Source organism: Bos indicus, chromosome 18, assembly GCF_029378745.1.
Source record: "Bos indicus isolate NIAB-ARS_2022 breed Sahiwal x Tharparkar chromosome 18, NIAB-ARS_B.indTharparkar_mat_pri_1.0, whole genome shotgun sequence".
Lineage (NCBI taxonomy): Eukaryota > Metazoa > Chordata > Mammalia > Artiodactyla > Bovidae > Bos > Bos indicus.
The window spans coordinates 53,962,310-53,982,632 of record NC_091777.1 but is presented as its reverse complement, the minus strand read 5'-3'; the positions used below and the strand labels follow the sequence as shown (position 1 = coordinate 53,982,632).

At 49.7% G+C, this 20,323-nt stretch overlaps 1 protein-coding gene across 1 annotated transcript; it reads left to right on the top strand.

Moving 5' to 3' along the window:
* The first annotated feature begins 19,638 nt into the window (after window positions 1–19,638).
* NANOS2 (nanos C2HC-type zinc finger 2) lies at window positions 19,639–20,323 on the top strand. The gene has a single exon (XM_070772452.1). It carries the CDS (start codon window positions 19,805–19,807, stop codon window positions 20,219–20,221), a length of 417 nt encoding a protein of 138 aa, XP_070628553.1. The 5' UTR covers window positions 19,639–19,804; the 3' UTR covers window positions 20,222–20,323.

Below are 20,323 nucleotides of genomic sequence, written 5' to 3'. Positions count from 1 at the left end.
CTGTCTTCCCCATCCCTGGAAAGTCCCTTCTGCAATCTGACCTCAATCTTTTGTGCTGCAGTTTGTCTAGAGGGGACGCAGATGTGGGGTCAACGATGGGGAATCATTGAAAAACCCATCACCTTTCCCCTCCCCCACCTTCCCTGTTAGCCAATCAGATCTGAGAGACTCTGAGTGGCCTCCCTGCACCCTGCTCTTCAGCACCCAACCGGTGCTTAGTAAGTGTTTGCTGCATTGAATTGTTTCCTTGTTCTTCCCTATTTGCCCTCCAGCCCCCAACACCCATCCCACCCAGCATTTTCCTCCTGCTCTGGTTCCCTAAGTCTTTCACTTTCTCTCCCCGTGGTTCCCATTGTTACCTGTCTTGTCTCTATCTTTGTCTATGTCTGTCTTTTTCCTCAACTCTCAACCCTCTCCTTTCCTCTGTTTCCCATTAATTAAAAAAAAGTGCCAAACTTCCTTGGAACTGAGCCGCTCTGGGGGGAGGGAACCTCAGATAGAGGGGAGGAAATGGGACCATCTCTCTTTGAGGAGGCCCCTAAGAGGCATTGAAAAAAAGTCTGTGGACACTTAGCTCAACTGGGTCTCCCTTCTTCACCCCTCCCACCCCCAAGTTTTCTTAGAATCTTTTGTAAGAAAAAACAAAAGAGAGGAAAAAAAAAAAAAAAAAAACTTCCCTTCATTTAACTCCTAATCTTTTGGATCCCCCAATTTCCACCAGCCGGGGAGAACCCCACTCACCTCCTTCAGACAAATCCGTAGAAATTGGGGAGGGGGAGACAAGCTCAACCCCTCTTCTGCTGGCCTGAGGGATGGTGCCAACTGGATTTGAGAGAAGGACCTCAAAGCACTTATGACAAGAAGGGGTTCAATGTGCCAAATTCACCTCCTTCATCCCCCATCCCAGGGGGCTCTGAGCCAACCTGCCCCAGCTACCTTCTTTCACCCTGTCCCGGCCATCTCTGCATGGGCAAGGAGGCTTCACTGCAATAATTATTAAGGGATCAGAAGGCAAAGATCATGCCATCTTTATCTGCCCTAATGCCTTGTAGGTGGGAATTATGAGTAGCCCAAATGGAGTTTGCTAAGAGTTGACTTAATAGACAGTGGGGGACCTATACTCGGGAAGAATACGGTACCACTTTTCTCAGAGTGGTATTTCTTTTCCCCCTTCCTAACCTGAAATCACTCAATATCCCCTTGTTCTCTTTCTACTGCCTGTTCCTCCATCCCTCTCCCTCCTGATTTTGTTTCTGATTGGTGGCCTGCCGTTTGGAAAGTGAGAGGATTCCCCCGCGCTGAGTATTGCTCTTTGAGTACCAGGAATAGAGGCTGTGATAGACTGAGCGGTGGAAAAAGATGTTAACTAAGAGTGGCGATGAGTTTGGCATTTGGGGCGTCCAGGCTGCTGATTTGGGTGAACACCGATCACCACAGTCAGGCAGGCTTTCGCTGCTGGCCACGCACCTGCCGCCCTGCCGTCAGGAACCCCAAAAGCTGGTTGTCTCGAAAGCCTGAACTGGATGTTACGGGGGGGAGAACCGGAGCGCGATGCCCGAGTTGGGGCGCTGCATGGCCGGGGAGGCTGGTCTTGGCCCTCGTGGAGTCGCGACAGCCAGCCCTGCTATCGCGATTCCGCTCCACTGCAGTCAGCCGCCTGGACGCCGTAGTGGAGGTGGGGGGCGGGGGGCGGGGGTGTTCTCTCCGCGGTGCCGCTGCAGGTGTGTGTATGGTGTCAGTGCCCTCTGCCCCTTGTGTGGGGGATTGCTGGGTGGCAGGGAGGGAGTTGGGGACAGTCTCGGTGGGGGGTGGGGGTGGTGAAGGCGGCTGGTTTTTAACCCCTTCTCAGCCAGTCCAGGACACTCTTTTCTCCCAGAGATAACTGCGGGGGGGAACCTCCTTATCCCCCTCCCTTCCCCCTTCTCCTCCCCTCCCCCACCCCCAAAACCACCAACCTCTCATCTTCTAAGTGACTCCATCACCACCGGCCACCGGGACCTGCGGCTTCATTGCTCCAGCCCGCCCCACTCGACCGTCAGACTCGCTCATCGAACTCTTTTTGATTAACCCTTTCTGTGTTCATCCCACGGAAAACTGTGTGTCCGGCGGGGGGATAGGGGGGAGGCGAGGGGCAATGGCTACCTTTCCTCCATCTCCTCCCACTGCCCTTGCCACCCCACCCGCACCCCATCCCATGCCCCACCCCCATCCCTCACCCCTAGGGTCCTCCCCAGCCTGGGGATAGAGACCCTTTATAAATACTATGCTGTTTGGCTTCGTCCCTTTCAAAGGCAGGGTCGGGGCGCGGCTGCCTCCGAATGGAGAGCTTACTCTGGCCCCACCGCTTTCTGTGGCCCCCTCCACTCCCCACCCCTTCATTGTAAATAGTCACTTTTGTACTGGTTTGAGCCAGGGGACGTGGGGAGTCATTTTTTTTTCCTTTGTGTTGGCATCTCAGGCCACTGGAGGCATGGCCCACATCCCAGTTTGATTTGGGAGAATCCCAAGATGTGTCCCCTCACCTGCCCCCAGTGCTGAGGATTTCAATATATCAGTATTAACTCCTAAAGGGATGGGGTGCACAGATCCCCTGGCAGGGAGGTGGGAGAGGTGTGGAAAGGATGACTCAGTTTTCCCCATCTATGAAGTGGGCTCATCCTCCAAGTTCAGTAAGGAGCCTGCATGAAATACTGGTGGAGTCAGAGGAGTTAGAATCTCTTTCCCCTTTCTCTGGGACAGATAGGGGAGGAGAAGACTGGGGATGGGGATAGGACTTTCTTTGGAGAGCTGATTGCTAAATCCTTGTTAGGACCTCAAGCTAGCTTCTCCCAGGCTTGTTCCCTGTCTTGGAAAGTGGGGGGAATTGGAGGACCTCTAAGGCTCCTGGGATAACCCCAATCCTTAGATTCAAAGCCTGAAGCCCAGGGTTGGTCCCCTGCCTGCTGCCCAATTCCCACATTCCGCTTCTTGGGCCCAGACCATCTGCCATGTGGCCACGCCTCCAGTGCCTCCATTCAACCCCTTCTAACTGATTCCTTCCATCCTCTGCGACCAGAGACGCCGCCCACCCCACCACCCACCACCCACCTTCAGAAGCTCCTGGCTGGAGCCCACTGCCCTCCCTCTCTCCTCCCCCCATTGCCATGCCTGGGCCATGCCCACCCCCCACCTCCCCACCCACCCCCCAGTGTCCGTCGTGTGACCTAGTGCACCATGTATTAGCTTCCATGGCCCCACCCCGGCCCCCACCACACCCCCTTCCCCCACCCCTGCTCCCTCGGCGACTTCACCTTTTTTTGCCGCGATAAACGCCATCTCAGCATCTGTGTCTAATGTTGTCTTTTTTGCTTGACATCACACACTCCTTCTTAACCCATCCCCTTCCCTCTCCCTCCTCCCCCCACCTCCACCCTCATCCTGAATTCTTTCCCCCTTTCCCCCAGGGCTCTGGGCATCTAAGGGAGGCGGGTGGGGGGACCCCTGAGGATGGGCCCCAGAGTGGGGAGGGGAGGGACAGATTGTTCTCTCTGGACTGGGTGAGCCCCTAGAGCAAGTGTGTCTGAAGGGAGCCAGTGATACAGGTTTAGCTCCCAGGACCTCAGTGTCCAATCAGGATTAACACCACCACTACCACCACCACCACCAACACACACACACACACACACACACACACACACACACATACACACACACACACACACACACACACACACACACACAGCATAGCAAAGGCACAACCCCAAGTAGAGTCAGGAGAGCCCAGGGTTAAGGTTTTGGAGTCAGGTGAGTTTAGATCCCAGTGCTGCTATGTCACCTTGGGACTTTGAGGTGCTGAACCTCCGTTTAACATTTCTTAAAAATATTATTTCTAGTAGTTTATGCTAGAATTCACTAAAAAAAAAATTACTGAGCATCTACTGTGAGAAAGGCACTGTTCTAGGTGCTGAAGATAAAGCAATTAGCAGAAGAGACTCTAAAATAGCTCTCCCTTCCTGGAGCAGACTTCCTACTGGGATCTGGAATTCTTCCTTAGCCCAGAGCCCGGCACATGGGACTGAGAACAATTCAGGAGTTGCAAACCGTCGGCCTGCAGGCAGGTCTGGTGCACACATCACCTCATTCAGCCTGAAGAGGATTTCCTGTGAATTTGGTGCCAGCATTTAAACCTTGGGAGACTTCTCCTGCAGATGGGCCCCCCTTGAGAAATCAGATGTGGTCTGAGTGTTGATTGTCACCTGGTCATGATGGGCGGTGAGGCAGTCACCCGCACATGTGGGGCAGGTAGTCTCAGCCCCCTTACTGCTCATTTGTGTCCCACGCCTGGCCCCTGGATGCATTTTTGTTTGCAACCCGTGTTGTAAATGTTTAATGCTAACATCCTTACACCTTGGAGGTGTCAGAGATGCCTCTTGGCAGGTGATGATGTGCTGGGCAAGAGGAAAGATGAAGTTTGGGGCGGAGAGACAAAAAAGATGGGTTTAGGGGCTTCCCAGGTGGCGCAGTGATAAAGAGTCCACCTGCCAATGCAGAAGATGCTAGAGACCTGGGTTCCACCTGAGTCAGGAAGATCCCTTGGAGTAGTAAATGGCAACCCACTCCAGTATTCTTGCATGAAGAATCCCATGGACAGAGGAGCCTGGCGGGCTACAGTCCATGGGGCCGCAGAGAGTTGGACATGACTGAGCACACACATGCTGTAATTGTGGTGTGATCAATCAGGGCACCTCACTTCCTCTCTCTGGGTCTCCATCTCCACATCTGGAAAACACCTAATCAAACTGTACTTACCTTCTGGAATATTCCAGAAAGACTCCAAAAGCAAATCACTTCATAGTACCTGATACATGGTACTTAGCACATCATATTCACTGGATTATCCCTTCCAGCTGAAAAATAACAATAAAAATGATTCTAGAGGAGGGCAGAAACCAAGAGACAGGATGGGAGGAAAAAGGAGAGTGAGGCTAGGACAAAGTAAGAGATATCCATGGGGATGAGGAGCAAGGCAGACATGGAGAGGCATCTTCAACTGCTTGGGGGTGTGTTTTTTCATTCATTCACTCATTCATTCATTCAACAGACATTTATTGAGCACCTACTATGTTCTCAGTCCTGGGGACATGGCAATGACTGTGATAAGTCACAGCTCTTGTGTGTACAGGCTGAGCATCATATCCCCAACTCTTAGCACATAGTATAGATGCTCAAAAGTCTCTGGTCCCTTGTGCCACAGGCACTTCTGGTCCTGGCCTCTGACCTTTCAGGATTATCTGATATTCAGAAATATCACCAAGCCAGGCCCATTTTCAGGAAAAGTAAAGGAATTTTCCACCAGGAACCTGGAAACTTGGAAGGGTTGAGGGGCTTGGGGGCTGGGGAGGTGGAGTTTGGTCTCAGTTCTGCTGTGTGACTTGGAAAAACTCTCATGGCCTCTCTGGTCCAGGAGATGGAAAAGAAAGGAGATGAAATCAGGATGAAGGTGAGTAAGGGGGCATTCCTAACTTCCCCAAAGGTTCTAGATCTTCTCCTCTGGTAGGGGAGGGGTAGAATTGAGGGGAGGAACCTCGATGAGAAGAGAGACGAAGAAAGAAGATGGAGGAGTTGCCTGGAGGAGAGAGATGGCCCTAGAGACAGGGCTGGGGTGGGAGGATGGAGGGAGGAGGGGGCCTGGGTGGGGATGTGGGGGAGAGGTATCGGGTGGCTCTGAGAGGCCATTACAAGGTCATTGAGAGTGAACAGTGGCAGAGGTGGACGGGCAGAGAGGGAAACCAAGCGCAAACCGGAAGCGGAAACAAGGCAGAAACAGAGATGGAGACAGAGTTGCCAGATGTAGCAAATAAAAATCTTGTATGTCCAGTGAGATTTAAACTTCAAATTAAAAAAAACTTAAGTTTCTTAAGTATAAGTATATCCCATGCCACATTGGGGCCATCCATCTACTAAAATATTAGTTCTTAAAATATTAGTTCAAGGGTGGTCCTGTGCACTTCCACTACAGGAGGCATAGGTTTGATCTTTGGTCAGGGAAGATTCCACATTGCAGTGTGGCCAAGTTAATTAAATCAGAAGGGTTTTTAAAATATATTAAGTGTCACTGAGCATCCTGTATTTTTATCTGGCAACCCTAGAGGGAGGAGAACAGAGAGAGATCTGAGTAACCACAATAAAAGCAGAGGTAGTCAGAGGAGCTGGGTCATCCAAGTCCACCGTCTGGAATCCTAAATCCAGCATGCCTGGCTCGCTGCCTCTCTATGCCCCTGGGTCTCCATCTCTGTGTCTCACTATCCTTAACTCTCTGTATCTAAGGCCCCCTCTTTTTCCCAAAGCCTCCCTCTCTTCAAGCCTCCCTCTGATGCCTCCACTCCTCTTAGTTCTTCAGCTTTCCACTACCCTCAGGAATCTGCCTCAGACATCAAAAGTGGTTACGTCGCCATTGTCACCCTTTCCCAAGTCAGCAGGGGATTGGTCTTTCAGGGTAAGACCAGAGGGACAACTGACAGACGTGAGGACTGCATCTAGGGTCACAACTCCTTCCTCGGGCAGGGCTGTTGAAGTTTGCTGGGTCTAGGCTTTGGGAAAAGAGACCTTCTGTAAAAAGAATGCTCCATCATTCTTCTGGGAAACTTGGGAGGTGGGAAGGGCCTTGGGGATTCCGACAAGTCAGAGACCTCCCTCTCCAGCATCCTCTCCATCCTCCTGCCTCCAACTGCCATGCCTTCCCGCGTTTAGTTGCTAACGGGTCCTCTCTACCAACACTCCCACTCCAGCATTCAGGGAAGGTCTCTGTGTCACTTTCTGCTCCCCTGTCCTTGTCTCTGCTTATGCTCCTCTCTGCCTCAGCTTACCTTCAGTATTTCTCTGGATGTCTGTCTCACTCAGCACATCTTCCTCCTTTCCATCGCTCTTTCTTTTTTCCTTTTCATTTCATCCCATCATATCCCTGAAAGGTCTGTCTCTCTCCTAGGCTCTGCTAGAAGACGAGGTCTCAGCGTGCCTCTCTGATCACTTTTCCTGTTTCTGCCTGTGTCTGGCTCTCTTTCTACCTTGTCTCTGTACCTGCTATTGCTCAGTGACAGCCAAAAAATTAAGCAGAAAGAGGATTATTAGGTGGCTCAGATGATGAATTCGCCTGCAATTCAGGAGACCTGTGTTCGATCCCTGGGTTGGAAAGATCCCCTGGAGGAGGGCATGGTAACCCACTCCAATATTCTTGCCTGGAGAACCCCCATGGACAGAGGAGCCTGGCAGGCTACAATCCGTGCGGTCGCAGAGTCGGGCACGACCGAGCAACTAAGCACACACAAGGGACCCAGGCAGGACCTGGCAGAAGAAACAGCTTCCAGGCAGGAACTGCTCTCCTCTCCGCGATCAGGAAGCCGGCCAATGGCCCCACAACCACACCAGCTCTCCCAGACATACACTGGCAAGGCCTGGGCCTCGTGGCTGCCTTTCACCCCACTTACCTTGGTTGGAAATTCAAGCTTCCCGCGAAGGCATCTGATTGGTGAAACCTAAACCTCCGTCCGGAACGCCCAACCACATGGCATTCTGGGAAATGTAGTTTTTAGCTTGCCAGTCTTTGCAATCCCGAGAAAGCGCGGTATGTACGTTATGTATGTTAGTCGCTCAATTGTGTCCGACTCTTTACGACCCCATGGACTGTGGCCCGCCAGGCTCCTACGTCCATGGAATTCTTGAGGCAAGAATACTGAAGTGAGTGGGGGGGGGGGGGGGGGGGGGGGGAGTGAAGAATACTAGTATGGGTAGCCATTGCCTTCTCCAGGGGAACTTCCCAAGACCGGGATCGAACCCAAGTCTCCTACATTGCAGGCAGATTATTTACAGCAGAATGAAATAGCTAAAACTAAGTGGAAAAGATGTTGAGGGGGTCCACCGAGTCCCCATTGTTGCACCCACTCTCTCTGACTGTCTCTGTTCCTATGTGCATGTGTTTCTAACAGTCTTTCTGTCTCTTATCTGGTTTTTGTGTTTGGGTGTTTGTTGCTTCTTTTACACTGTCTGACTTTATTTCAGCCCGTTCTCTGTTCTCTTTCTTCATTGCTGGTTTCCCCGCCTCCCCTTCACCTCTTTCCCCCATTCCAGCTCCAGTTTAAGGGAGTTTCTTTCTTGACCCACACCCCATTTACGTTGAAGTGGAGGCTCAGAACTATAGGGAGGGAAGATATGGGTGCCCTTCCCTCCCCAGTTCAACAGACAAGCTAGAAAGAGGGCCCGAGTTATGGAATTTCTCAGCTGCTCTCCCTGCAGGTGGGAAAATCCAGCCCCAACAGGTGGGCAACGTGAACTGAAAGAGTTTGGTGAATTCCCAGCCTGAGCTGATCAATTCCCAGCTGGGTTGGCTGCAGGGGTATGGAACACAGCCCAGTCTTCAGTGGGTCAGATGTAACTAACAACTCAACCTGCTTCCTGGAAACTGTGGCGGCCTCCACCTTCTACCTTTTCACTGTTCTTCTTCCCTTACCCAATGATCTTAGAACTGCAGGGAAATGGAGCTACATCCTTCTCAGGAGGCACACGGTCATTCCAGAAACATTTAATAAGTACCTACTATGCGCCAGACATTGGGCAATAGAAGACACAACAAATTTCCCTATCCTGAGGATCTTACACTTTACTGGGGGAAATTGACAATAAGAAGGATAAATAACCAAATTATACAGTACACGAGATGATAACACATGTCATAAAGAAAAATGAGGCAGAGAAGGGAAATAGAAAGTGCTGGAAGGGAGGGACACTGTGGTTTTCAAAAAGGTGAATAGAAAGGCTTTATGGAAAATGCAACATGTGATCAAAGACCTGAAGGAGAGGTGGGAGCAGGTCTGTGGCTATCTGGAAAAGAGCATTCCAGGCAGCGGGAACAGCAAATGCAAAGGTCCTGGGGTAGGATGTGCTTAGAGAAGGTGTGGAATAGCAGGGAGGCAAGAGTGGCTGGGACAGAGTGAGCAAGGGGAGGGTGGAAGGACATAGGGTCAGAAAGGAGACAAAGGGGGCCATGTTATTTAGGGTCTTGTGGGTCAATGCAAGACTTTGACTCCTAGTGAGAAGGAAGCCATGGGAGGGTTCTGACCAGAGGGATGTGAGTTGACTCAGGTTTTAACAGGATCACTCAGACCATCATGTGGGAAACATTCTGCAGGGAATGGGGAGTAAGAGAGTAAAATAAACAGGAGAAGCCCAGTGAGAAGGTGACTGCTATAGTCCATGTGGCTGGATCAAATGCCCGCTCTGGAGATGGAGAGGAATAGTTGGAGAGCACATTCATACATGCTCAGTCACTCAGTCATGTCCAATACTTTGCAAAACGATGGACTATAACCCACCAGGCTCCTCTGTCCATGGAATTTTCCAGGCAAGAATACTGGAGTGGGTTGCCATTTCCTACTGCAGGGGATCTTCCCAACGCAGGGATTGAATCCACATCTCCTCTATTGCATGCGGATTCTTTATCACTGAGCCACCGTGGAAGCCCAACTGGATATTGATAGAATTTGAAAGTAGCACTGACAGCATTTACTGGTAGACTGGATTTGGGAAGTGAAAGAAAAAGAAGTCAGGGAGGACTCGAAGTCACATAAAGTGCTTAGGACTGGAGTTCCAGTTAGGGTTAGGAATAATAATAAGTGTCAGGCTAAAGCCTAAGGTTAAGGATCAGTAGCAATCAATATCGGAGAAGGCAATGGCACCCCACTCCAGTACTCTTGCCTGGAAAATGCCATAGACGGAGGAGCCTCGTGGGCTGCAGTCCATGGGGTCACTAAGAGTCGGACACGACTGAGCGACTTCACTTTCACTTTTCACTTTCATGCATTGGAGAAGGAAATGGCAACCCACTCCAGTGTTCTTGCCTGGAGAATCACAGAGACAGGGGAGCCTGGTGGGCTGCCGTCTATGGGGTCACACGACTGAAGCGACTTAGCAGCAGCAGCAGCAATCAATATTGGTGGAGTTTGGTTGGGGTTGAAAACAGGGTTAATACTCAGGTAAAGACGACAACTAGCCCTGGTGTATGGGTTATGATCATGGTTAAGATTAGGATTTAAGTGTGTACAATAAGGGTAAAGATGAGGGTTAGGGGTAAGACTCTGGTTATAGCGAAAACCACAGTTAAGGCTAGGATTATGCTAAGATTAGGACTGAACTGGGGTTAAAGAGAAACCCAGATACAGACAGAAGTGATCAGAAATCAGAGAGAATTGGGGGAGAACTCAGAGAAACTAAGGGATAGAGACTTAAGAGAGACAAGGGAACAAAGATGCAGGGAGGACCGAGACAAGGGGAAACAGAGGGATGGGACAGAGACAGACTAACAGGGAAGCATAGAGACCCCAGGAGAGTGGACAGAGACCTAGAGAGAAGGGGACAGAGACTGAGTAGGGGTGAGAAGTGAATCAGAGACAGGAGGAGACTGAGATCCAGAGAGGGATGAGAACAAAGATGGAGGGAGGGGATGGAGAGTCAGAGGGAGAGGGAGATGGGGGAGCCCACAGATACCCAGAAAGGTGGAGGATAGAGACCCAGAGAGAAAAAACCAAAAACAGAGAAATCCAGGGTGGAGTGGTTAGAGGTGGAGCCCAGAAACTCCTTCCTCGCCCTCACTTTTCCTCTTTTTTTATTGAGGTCTGACTGCCCCCACCCCACCCTACACACACACACACACACACACACACACACACTCTGAGTGGTTCTGAGGAATGTCTATATGTAATTCACTTGTCGAGTTTAATAGATGAATTGTCATTTTCTTTTTTTGTTTTTTCCTTTTTTTTGTTCTATATCTTAGAGGCAATGGGAAGGAGCCTACCCAATTCTGACCACACCTCGTTAAAAACAAAACAATCATAATCTTTTCCTCTCTTGCTATGGATCCCAGGGATACGGTAGAACTCTGAGGATGAATATAGCAGACACCTGTCCTTTGGTGAGGGTTATCCCCACATCCCCACGTGCCTGTAGCTCTTCTCTGCCCACCAGAAGGTCGATTCCTGAGATATTTTTGAAAGGTCACTTACGGACAAGGGGGTGGAGGTGGACAGAGGTCTGGGGGGCGCGTGACCTTCACTACTTCTGCGTACACCACTCCAAGACCCCGAGATTCATGTGGCTCTAGGAAATGGTGTACCTCGCCAACCCCCCACAGCAACGCCTTTCCAAGGGCAAATACAGTCTCCAGGACCCACATCCATCCAAAATAGTGACTACTCAAGGTCTAGGGCAATGAGGGACCTGGAGAGACGGTGGGGATGTAGAACGCAAGAGGACAGGAGATGGTGATAGACTGGGAGAGGTACCGGTTAGGCGTTCCTTGGGCGGATTTGGGCGGACCCAGACCTGGAATTGACAGGGAGGCGTGACTTAACGAGTTTATGTCTGGGATTGGAGGAGCGATGAGGGGCGTGGCCAAATGGTTGTGGGCGTGACTAAGGAGGGCAGGACTTCAGGACAGGGGAGGTAGCTGACTTCTTTAGCCCTGGGATTGGGGGGTTGAGGAGGGGGCGTGGTTCCGGGCCTTGCCAGGCTCGTGCTGGAATGGGAGAGAGGTTGCAGAGGGTTAATCTTGTAACTCGGAGAAGGCAATGGCAACCCACTTTGTAACTAGTCCGGGGAGTGGAAGATCCGGAAAGTATCGAGGTGGCGGTTCCAACCTCTCAGGAATGCACAGGATGATGAACATAGTAACATCCAACTGGCACACGATGAAGCACCCAGAACACACTGCATAATGACACACTGAATCGAATAGGCCGCCCACATTGAGGAACCCCCACCACAAGCTGAGCCCTATGCCTGACACCTGACAAGCACCATCTCCTTGAATAATTCCAAGGCCCTGTGAAGTAGAAACTATGATTATCTCCATTTTACAGAAAAGGTGGCACAGAGAGGCTAAGTTAACTTCCCCAAAGCCGCCCAGCTGGTGAGACATGAGGTTGGAGGTGAAGCCAGTCAACGCTTTGATTTACTAAGACTCGAATACTCCCGCGGAGTCCTGGATCACCGAGATTAACTTGGAGGGATTCCTGGCTCAATGGCTAAAACCACAGACTGCAGGTTTGTCTCTGACTACCTGCGTGATGGTGGGAAAGGCAGTTTTCCTCTCTGGTTCTCATTTTCCTGTCTGGAGAACGAGGATCACCAAGCACCTTCCCAAGACGTTCCTCCCTGGGTTGTTGTGAACACCGAGTTCGTGCTCCTAAAGCACACAGAGCAAAGCACGGCACACACTAAATCCTCTGTAGATGTGAGTTAGTATAACTAGCCGTGCCTCCGGTGACCTGTGTGAGGGGCGCGGCACAGACCCAACCAGTCTGCACCTGAGCATTTCAGATGTGAACCCCCTGAAATCACACACAAAATTGCATATGTTTCCATACAGTTTTTATAAGATTCCCCAATGGTGAGAGAAGCACAGAGGTAAAGACAAAGACATGACCTGTCTAAGCAAGGGTGAAAGGGACCTCAGATGACATCACTCTCTGCTTACAACTCCCACCCCCACCTCAGAGGTTCGCACTTCAAGTCCTCACTAGCCACGTGGTCTGCAGAGTCACACTACACAGACCAGCCCACCAGCCTGATCTAGAGGGGACCTGGACTCAGCCTCACTTGCTCCCCTGAGCCCCCATTCCCTCCCCCAGCACTCTCTCTGCTCATCAAATATATCAAATGTTGTCTAGTCTCAAGAACCTTTTATATTTGCTTTCCCCCTTCTTTCCTACTCAAAAGCACAGAGATGTTGGGACTTCCCTGGGGGTCCAGTGGTTAAGAATCTGCCTGCCAATACAGGGGAAATGAGTTCGATCCCTGGTCCAGGAAGATTCCACATGCCATGGGGAAACTAAGCCCCTGTGTCACAACTGAGCTTGCACTCTGGAGCCCATGAGCCGCAACTGAGCCCACGGATCGCAAGTAGAAAGTAGCTCTCATTCGCAGCAACTAGAGAAAGCCCGCTCACAGCAAGGAAGACCCAGCACTGGCTATATATATATAACATTTATAAAGTACAGGGAGGTTGACACTCCTAACATTCTACCTCAAACTCTGCCTCACCCCACCCCTCTTTAACAAACAGTCTGTTTTACAAAGCTTCATAGCACTTAATGCTATTCATTCGTTCGTTCATTTCAATATGTCTTTACTGAGTGCATGTGCCAGATGCTGTTTTAGGCGCAGATTCAGCAGTAAACAAGACACACGCCCTGCCTTCACCAGGGGTCACCTTTGACATCGTAACTATTCGCTTATTTGCTGGTCTATTGTCTTCCTCCTCCCACTTCACACCCAGCTAAAAGGTTTGCTTGGTGAGAATGAGAATTTCTGTCTCCCATCTGATGGTAGGCACTTTTAAAAAATGTTAAAATGTATCCTAAACAGGATCTTCACATAGCCTCCTAGGGTTATCCCATCAATTATTATATTTGGTAATGACAAAGGGGAGAGGGAGTGTACACAGAGGTGAGATCTAGGACATCACCAGTGACAGACACCCTGATGTCCTGTGTCCCCCCCCATGTGACAGCCCTCCTAGCACAGAAGGACAGGCTAGCACTATGTACTATGATTGCTCCAAATGCCTATATATAATTATGAGGAAGTTATCAGACAAACCCAAATTAAACGACATTCTACCAACTACTTAGCTGTCTTAAAAAAAAAAATCATGAAAGAAAAAAAGGGGAATTGTTGTCAATTAAAAGAGACTGAAGAGATACAACTAAATGAATTCTAAATTGGATCCTGGATATAAAGGAAAAAATCAAACATTGCTATAAGACATTATTGGAAAGTTGGGATGATTAGGACATTTTAAACATGTATACTTTTAAACGTAATTTTTATTACTTATTTATTTCATTTTTGGCTGCACAATGTGGCATTCGAGGTCTTAGTTCCCTGACCAAGGGTGGAACCCACACCCCCAGCAGTGGAAGTGTGCAGTCTTAACCACTGGACCACCGGGGAAGTCCCCATTGACCACTCTCTGTGTCCCTACCCCTCTATTTTTTTTTTTTTTCTATAGCACACAGCCTTACCTGAGATATATTTCACTTGTCTATCTTATTCATTTTCTCTAGAACATTCCAGCTCCCTAAAGGCAACGATTTTTGTATTTCTTGTTTGTTGCTTTATCTTTGGCACCTGGAACAGGGCCAGACATGAGTTAGGTAGTGAGTAAATATTCATTGAATGAATGAGCAAATATTCCTCCATCTCTCAGTGCCTGCACAATCTCTTCTGCTCTGCCCAGAACTCTTCTACAAATCTTTAGCAAGGGAATAAAATTTGAAATGATGGCTAAAACTGTGTACCTGTTCTAATAACTTCACCTGTGTTGTCGGCCATCCTCCACAAAACAGCCTCAGAGTAGGGGGTCTTCAATGCTCTTCCTTTTTGTGAAATGCAGGAAACGGAAATCCAGAGGGGTGACATCACTTGCTAAAAGCCACACATCTGGAAGCAGCCATGCCAAGATTTAACTCAAGCCCTCTAGCCACAGGGGCCACACACCCAACCACTTTATTTTCCTTTCCTGCCTCTTATTTCCATCTCTCTCTCCTGGAACCTCTGTCCCTCTCAATCCCTGTGAGGGTGAATATGTGCCTTTTTCTGCACACCTGGATTCAAGTCCAGGCTAACTGGATAACATTGATGAGAGATGTCACTTCCCTGGGCCTCAGTTTCCTGCTCTGTAAAATGGGAATACTACAACACCACTTGACAGGGTTGTGTTGAGGGTTTCCTGAACTGCACAGGCCATCACCCAGTAAGTGGAGACCATGAGGACGATGGCCGTGACCTCCTTGGTCTCTGGGCATCTCACTCAGGTCTTCATCTCCCCCATCTTGGTCTCTGCACAGGTGTGTCCTTCTGTCCCTTTGAGATTCTTTGCTGCCCCTCTGTGTCTCTCCCCCTCTTTCTCAGGGTTTCTCTTCTCCTGACTTACCCTTGTTCCTGCCCACCCCTCTCTGGAACCTCCCTCCACCCACTCCATGAGCTGTTTCTGGCAGACATGAGCCTGAGATGGAAACTCACAAGTAAACAGGGCAGCTGTGGAGTCTGGTCTGTTGAGAGTGGTGAGGTGGAGCTGTGGGGGTGGAGGTTAGATCAAGTAAACACCAGGCTGATGAATTTCTCATCAGTATCATCTTTGACTTTCTCTCAATACACAACAGCAACCTCACCCAAAGCGACTTGTCTGAAGAGCCATGTCCTTCAGTTACTTATCCCATAAAACATGGCAGGGTCGGGGGTAGGGGTTGGAGAAGGGATGGGGGTGGGGTGGGGTGGGGGTGGAGGAAGGATAGTCATAGCCCCAGTAACAAAGTCCTAGAAGAAAACAATCTGGGCAAAGATAAATAATAAAGAAAAAATACTGGGAATTCCCTGGCTGTCCAGTCGTTAGAACTCTGTGCTTCCACAGCAGCAGGCAAGAGTTCGATCTCTGGTTGAGGAACGAAGATCCTGCTTGCCCACCTGGGGCAGCCAAAAAAAAAAACAAAAAACAGAATATGAAGAGTTTCCAAACAATAGGTGAGGTTGTTGGGGGAGTCACAAAACTGCTGCCCCAAGGTTATAATCAATAAGAATCCTTACTGATTCTCAGACTTCCTCCAGATGCCACAGCTGCAGCGACCAGAGTGACTGGGTCCCTGGGTCCGGCCCTGATGGACACAGGGAACTTACGCCTCTAGAGCTGGAGATCTCGGCTGTAACTTTATGGAGAACGCTTATTGTAGAGGACCCCTACACCTGTGATGGTTCCTTCCTCCAGGAGCCTCCTCGTTCTTCCACAAGGCAGAGCCGGGGCTCTTCTGCCTTGGGGTAGTCCATCAATGATTGACAGTTCATTGTCATTCCAATGGCCCCATCCCTTCTAGTTTCCTACCTTATTCTGACCCTGGGCCTGGCAAGTCCCTCTTGCTCAATTTGCTTTTCGAGCCCTGGGTTTGTGTTCCAGCCTACCACTCACCAGCCTTGGACAAGCCCTGAGCCTGTCCGAGCCTCTCTTTGCTTATCTGTAAAATGGGGCCATTGCTAGACCCTACTTCACAGGATTTGGGGAGGAAGCAAGGAAAGCACCCAGGTAGAGTCCTGAGCATGGTCCAGGGCCTAAGAAGATGCTCAGTAAATAAGTGCCCTTGAGATTATTAGCTCAGGGACGTCCCTGGAGGTCCAGTGGTTAAGTCTCTGCACTTCAAATGCAGGGGTTGCAGGTTCAATCCCTGGTCAGGGAACGAAGATTCTACATGCCCTGTGTGGCATGCCCTCCTCAAAAAAAGAGAGAGATTATTACTTTAATTGTGTCTTAATTATCATGGCTAACATTGAATAGGACTTACCATATGGCTCAGTGGTAAAGAATCCACCTGCCAATGCAAGAGACACAGGTTCGATCCCTGTCTAGAAGACCTCCTGGAGAAGGAAATGGCAACCCACTCCAGTATTCTTGCCTGGGAAACCTCGTGGACAGAGGAGCCTGGTGGGCAACAGCCAAGGGGTCACAAAAGAGTTGGACAGAACTTAAGCAAGTAAACAGCAGCAACAACACTGAATATCCATACCCCACAGCCAAACTGTGCTATTTACAAACAGTCGCAGTCTGTGCCCTGGGGAGGCAGATTCTTACCCACTGGACCACCGAGGGGAGTCATAAGCTCTTTCTAAAGGTAAGATATAATGTCTGCCAAAAGGAAGTCCTCAGCAGACTTTGTTCGGACTTGGCTCTCTGACTAGACCGATATGATACGAGCTAATGAGAACAACCCCACTGCCTTTATTCAACTGACAACAACCAGAGGAACATCTTAAAACGTATTTCTCATATGTCCTTCCCCTGCCTGTACCCTTCAGAGGTTCCCTATTGCTCTGCAGGCAAAGACCAATGGGATGGTCTCAGTCCTTATAACAGGTTCATTATTTTTGTAATTTTTTTACATGTACACACTACTCTATTTATTTTTTGCCTGCACTGGGTCTTCATTGCTGCACACAAGCTTTCTCTAGTTGCCAAGAGTGGGGGCTACTCTCTAGTTGCGGCGCACAGGCGTCTCATGTCGTGGCTTCTCTTGTTGCAGAGCACAGGCTCTAGACACATGGGCTTCAGTAGTTGTGGCTCAGAGACACATTAGCTGTGGCTCGCCGGCCCTAGAGGGTGTAGGCTTCAGTAGTTGTGGCACAAGGGCTTAGTTGCTCTGCAGCATGTGGAATCTTCCCGGACCAGGTATCGAACCTGTGTCCCTGCATTGGCAGGCAGATTCCCAATCACCGTGCCTTCAGGGAAGTCCCACAGGTTCTTAACTAGGTGAGATCTGACATCCACTATATCTAACATTTTAAGATGTCCCTTTGGTATTCTGAAATTAAACTCATAGATAATATAGCCCACCAACATAAATTTTATTTTCCAAAATTAATATCTAAATTAATACCAAAATTAATATTTTCCAAAATAGTCCTAAGTGAGTAAGTGAAGTCGCTCAGTCATGTCTGACTTTGCGACCCCGTGGACTGTAGCCCACCAGGCTATTAATAAAAAGGGAACAATTTATAATCAAATAATTGTCTATTTTGGTCTAGAGATGCTCAGGCATGGCCACTCTAAAAAGCAGCTCTTCAGGCAGATAGCATCTCTGTGTAGACTCACCACGAATGAGACAGGAATGATCTGCGTGTTGTTTGGACAGTCACCACAGTTAACAGCACGTGGGGTGATGTGGCTTCTAGAAAGAGTGAACAACTCTGGGTCAGTTTCTCAGCAAATCAAGAACAGGCAGGCCATGATGGACACAGACGTTGCATTCCAGGAAAGGTCAGTGTACCTTAAAATATTCCAGAAGCACTTAGTGTTTATATGTAAAATATATAGCTGAATATATATATATATATATATATAAAATATATATGTAAAAATGTAAATAGCTGAGCTCTAGACTCAGTTCATCATAAATGGGTTTTCCTACACATATGGGTGTCCAGTGGAATGTAATTGTTCTTTAGTTACTCAGTTATGTCCAACTCTTTGTGACCCCATGGACTGCAGCCCACCAGGCTCCTCTGTGTCCATGGGATTCCCCAGGCAAGAATACTGGAATGGGTTGCCATTTCCTTCTCCAGGGGATCTTCCTGACCCCAGGATCAAACCCTCGTCTCCTGCATTGGCAGGCAGGTTCTTTACCCCTGAGCCAGTGGGACAGAGGAAAGTTAAATGGAGTCTGAGACAGACCTTGTTGAACGGATGGTTGAGACATTCAGCATTCCTGGTCCCTGGGTCTTACATCTAATCACACCTCCAATCACTGTATCAAACTCCCAAACACCCCCGTCAATTCCAAAACATCTCCTAGGGGAGATCACAGTCTGATAGCGGCCCCTGCACACTGAGCTGGCCTCATCTGGGACCCTCACTCCATTCTAGCCACCCCTTCCCCCTTGCTGTCCCCAAACTTCATGCCTTCAGAGCTTGTGTTCCTTTTCCTGGAAGATTGTTCCGTGTGGTCTCAGCTTCCAGGCCCCCTCTCCCAGTCCAGGCTATCTATTAATAGTTGACTCTTTATGGTCTATTGATTCTCATTTGCTGGCTGTTCCCCTATTGGACTGCTTGTTCATGACACAGGCACAAAGTAGCTGTGGTCGCTGCTGAGTTTTTAGAGCCCAGTATAAGGGGCCTCAATGATTTATGTGTTGAGTGATCAAGGGGACCAACTGGGAACCACAGATGGAGGAAATACTCCTGGAAGTGACATGGGCCGGAGACATGAAGGTCAGGAAGGATCTGGGACAATATACCAGCCCAAGGGGGAAAGGTGGGCATTCTAAGGGAGACTGTGCCATACCAAGGTTCTCTGCTGCTTCTCAGATCAACTCCCAGTGTCATTCTCTGGGGGCAGACCTGGGTGCAAATCCCTACTCTGCAATATTCCTGCTGTGTGGCCTTGAGTACTCTCCATAACCTTTCTGAGCCTCATGTCCTTCTCTATAAAATAGAAATGATGGTATCCACCTCCTTGAGTGGTTACAAGGTTCAAAGAGATCATTTTTGTAAAACATTGAACACTCTAGTGTGCACTTAGTAGATATTTGGTGAGTAAGTAGCTCCTAGTTCCAGATGTGATAAAAAATGAAATTTTAACCCCAAATAGGTAGGAAGAGCATTTAGCTTTGGAGTCACATGGCCTTGAGTTAAAGTTCCAGCTCTGTCACATACCTGTTATCTGGGCCACTGAGTTTTCCTCTCTGAGCTTTAGTGACTTGTCAATAAAATGGGATCATAAGTGTGTTACCCGCCTGGCATTGCTGTGAAAATGAGATCAGATTGTGAATGTAACTGTGCAGCACAGTGTCTGGCTCCTCGTAAGGGGTTATGTTGTTATGATTAGGAATGGCTCTGGGGTGTATGGAGGGAGCAGGCCCCCAGCCCTGGAACAAGGAAGGATGGGGGTGGGGGCGTTTGCAGACATGAAGTTTTGTTGAAAGGACAGAAAAACTGAGGCCCAGGGAGACGGGTCTTTCCAGAGGTCACAGAGCACCTTGCAGGCCGAGCAAGCACCAGAGACAACAGGAAAGACCCCCTTCCACATCTCCATGGGGAATTAAAGTCAGAAGGAATCAAAGGTGAGGAGTGGGCCCTTTAAATCCTAAGCTCCACCTTTGCTTAGAAGGGTCTTTGGGAATATAAAAGGGGGTGCAGTTCCTCTCTGCTCCTGAAAACCATCAGCTGCTCCTGTCTGCGGGCCCCCAGCCCACTTCTCTCCAGCCACCCACCACCAACACTCCCCCGGGTGCCATGCAGCTGCCACCCTTTGACATGTGGAAGGACTACTTCAACCTGAGCCAAGTGGTGCTGGCACTGATCCAGAGTCGGGGGCAAGGGTTGGAGACCCAAGGGACTGGGGAGCCGAGACCCGGGCCCCATGTGGAGCAGGATCAGGGGCAGGGCGGACGCGGGGCCGGCGGGGGCCTGGCCACCCTGTGCAACTTTTGCAAACACAATGGAGAGTCTCGCCACGTGTACTCCTCACACCAGCTGAAGACCCCGGAGGGCGTGGTGGTGTGTCCCATTCTGCGGCATTATGTATGTCCCCTGTGCGGGGCCACCGGGGACCAGGCCCACACACTCAAGTACTGCCCACTCAACGGAGGGCAGCAGTCTCTCTACCGCCGCAGTGGGCGCAACTCAGCCGGCCGCAAGGTCAAGCGCTGAAGACCGTCAGGTACCCACCCGCTGCAGCCCCAACCCTCCCTGGTTCAGCCCTCCCAAGCCCCTGGACTCTCCCCATCTCTGGACTCGTCCGGCCCTTTGGAA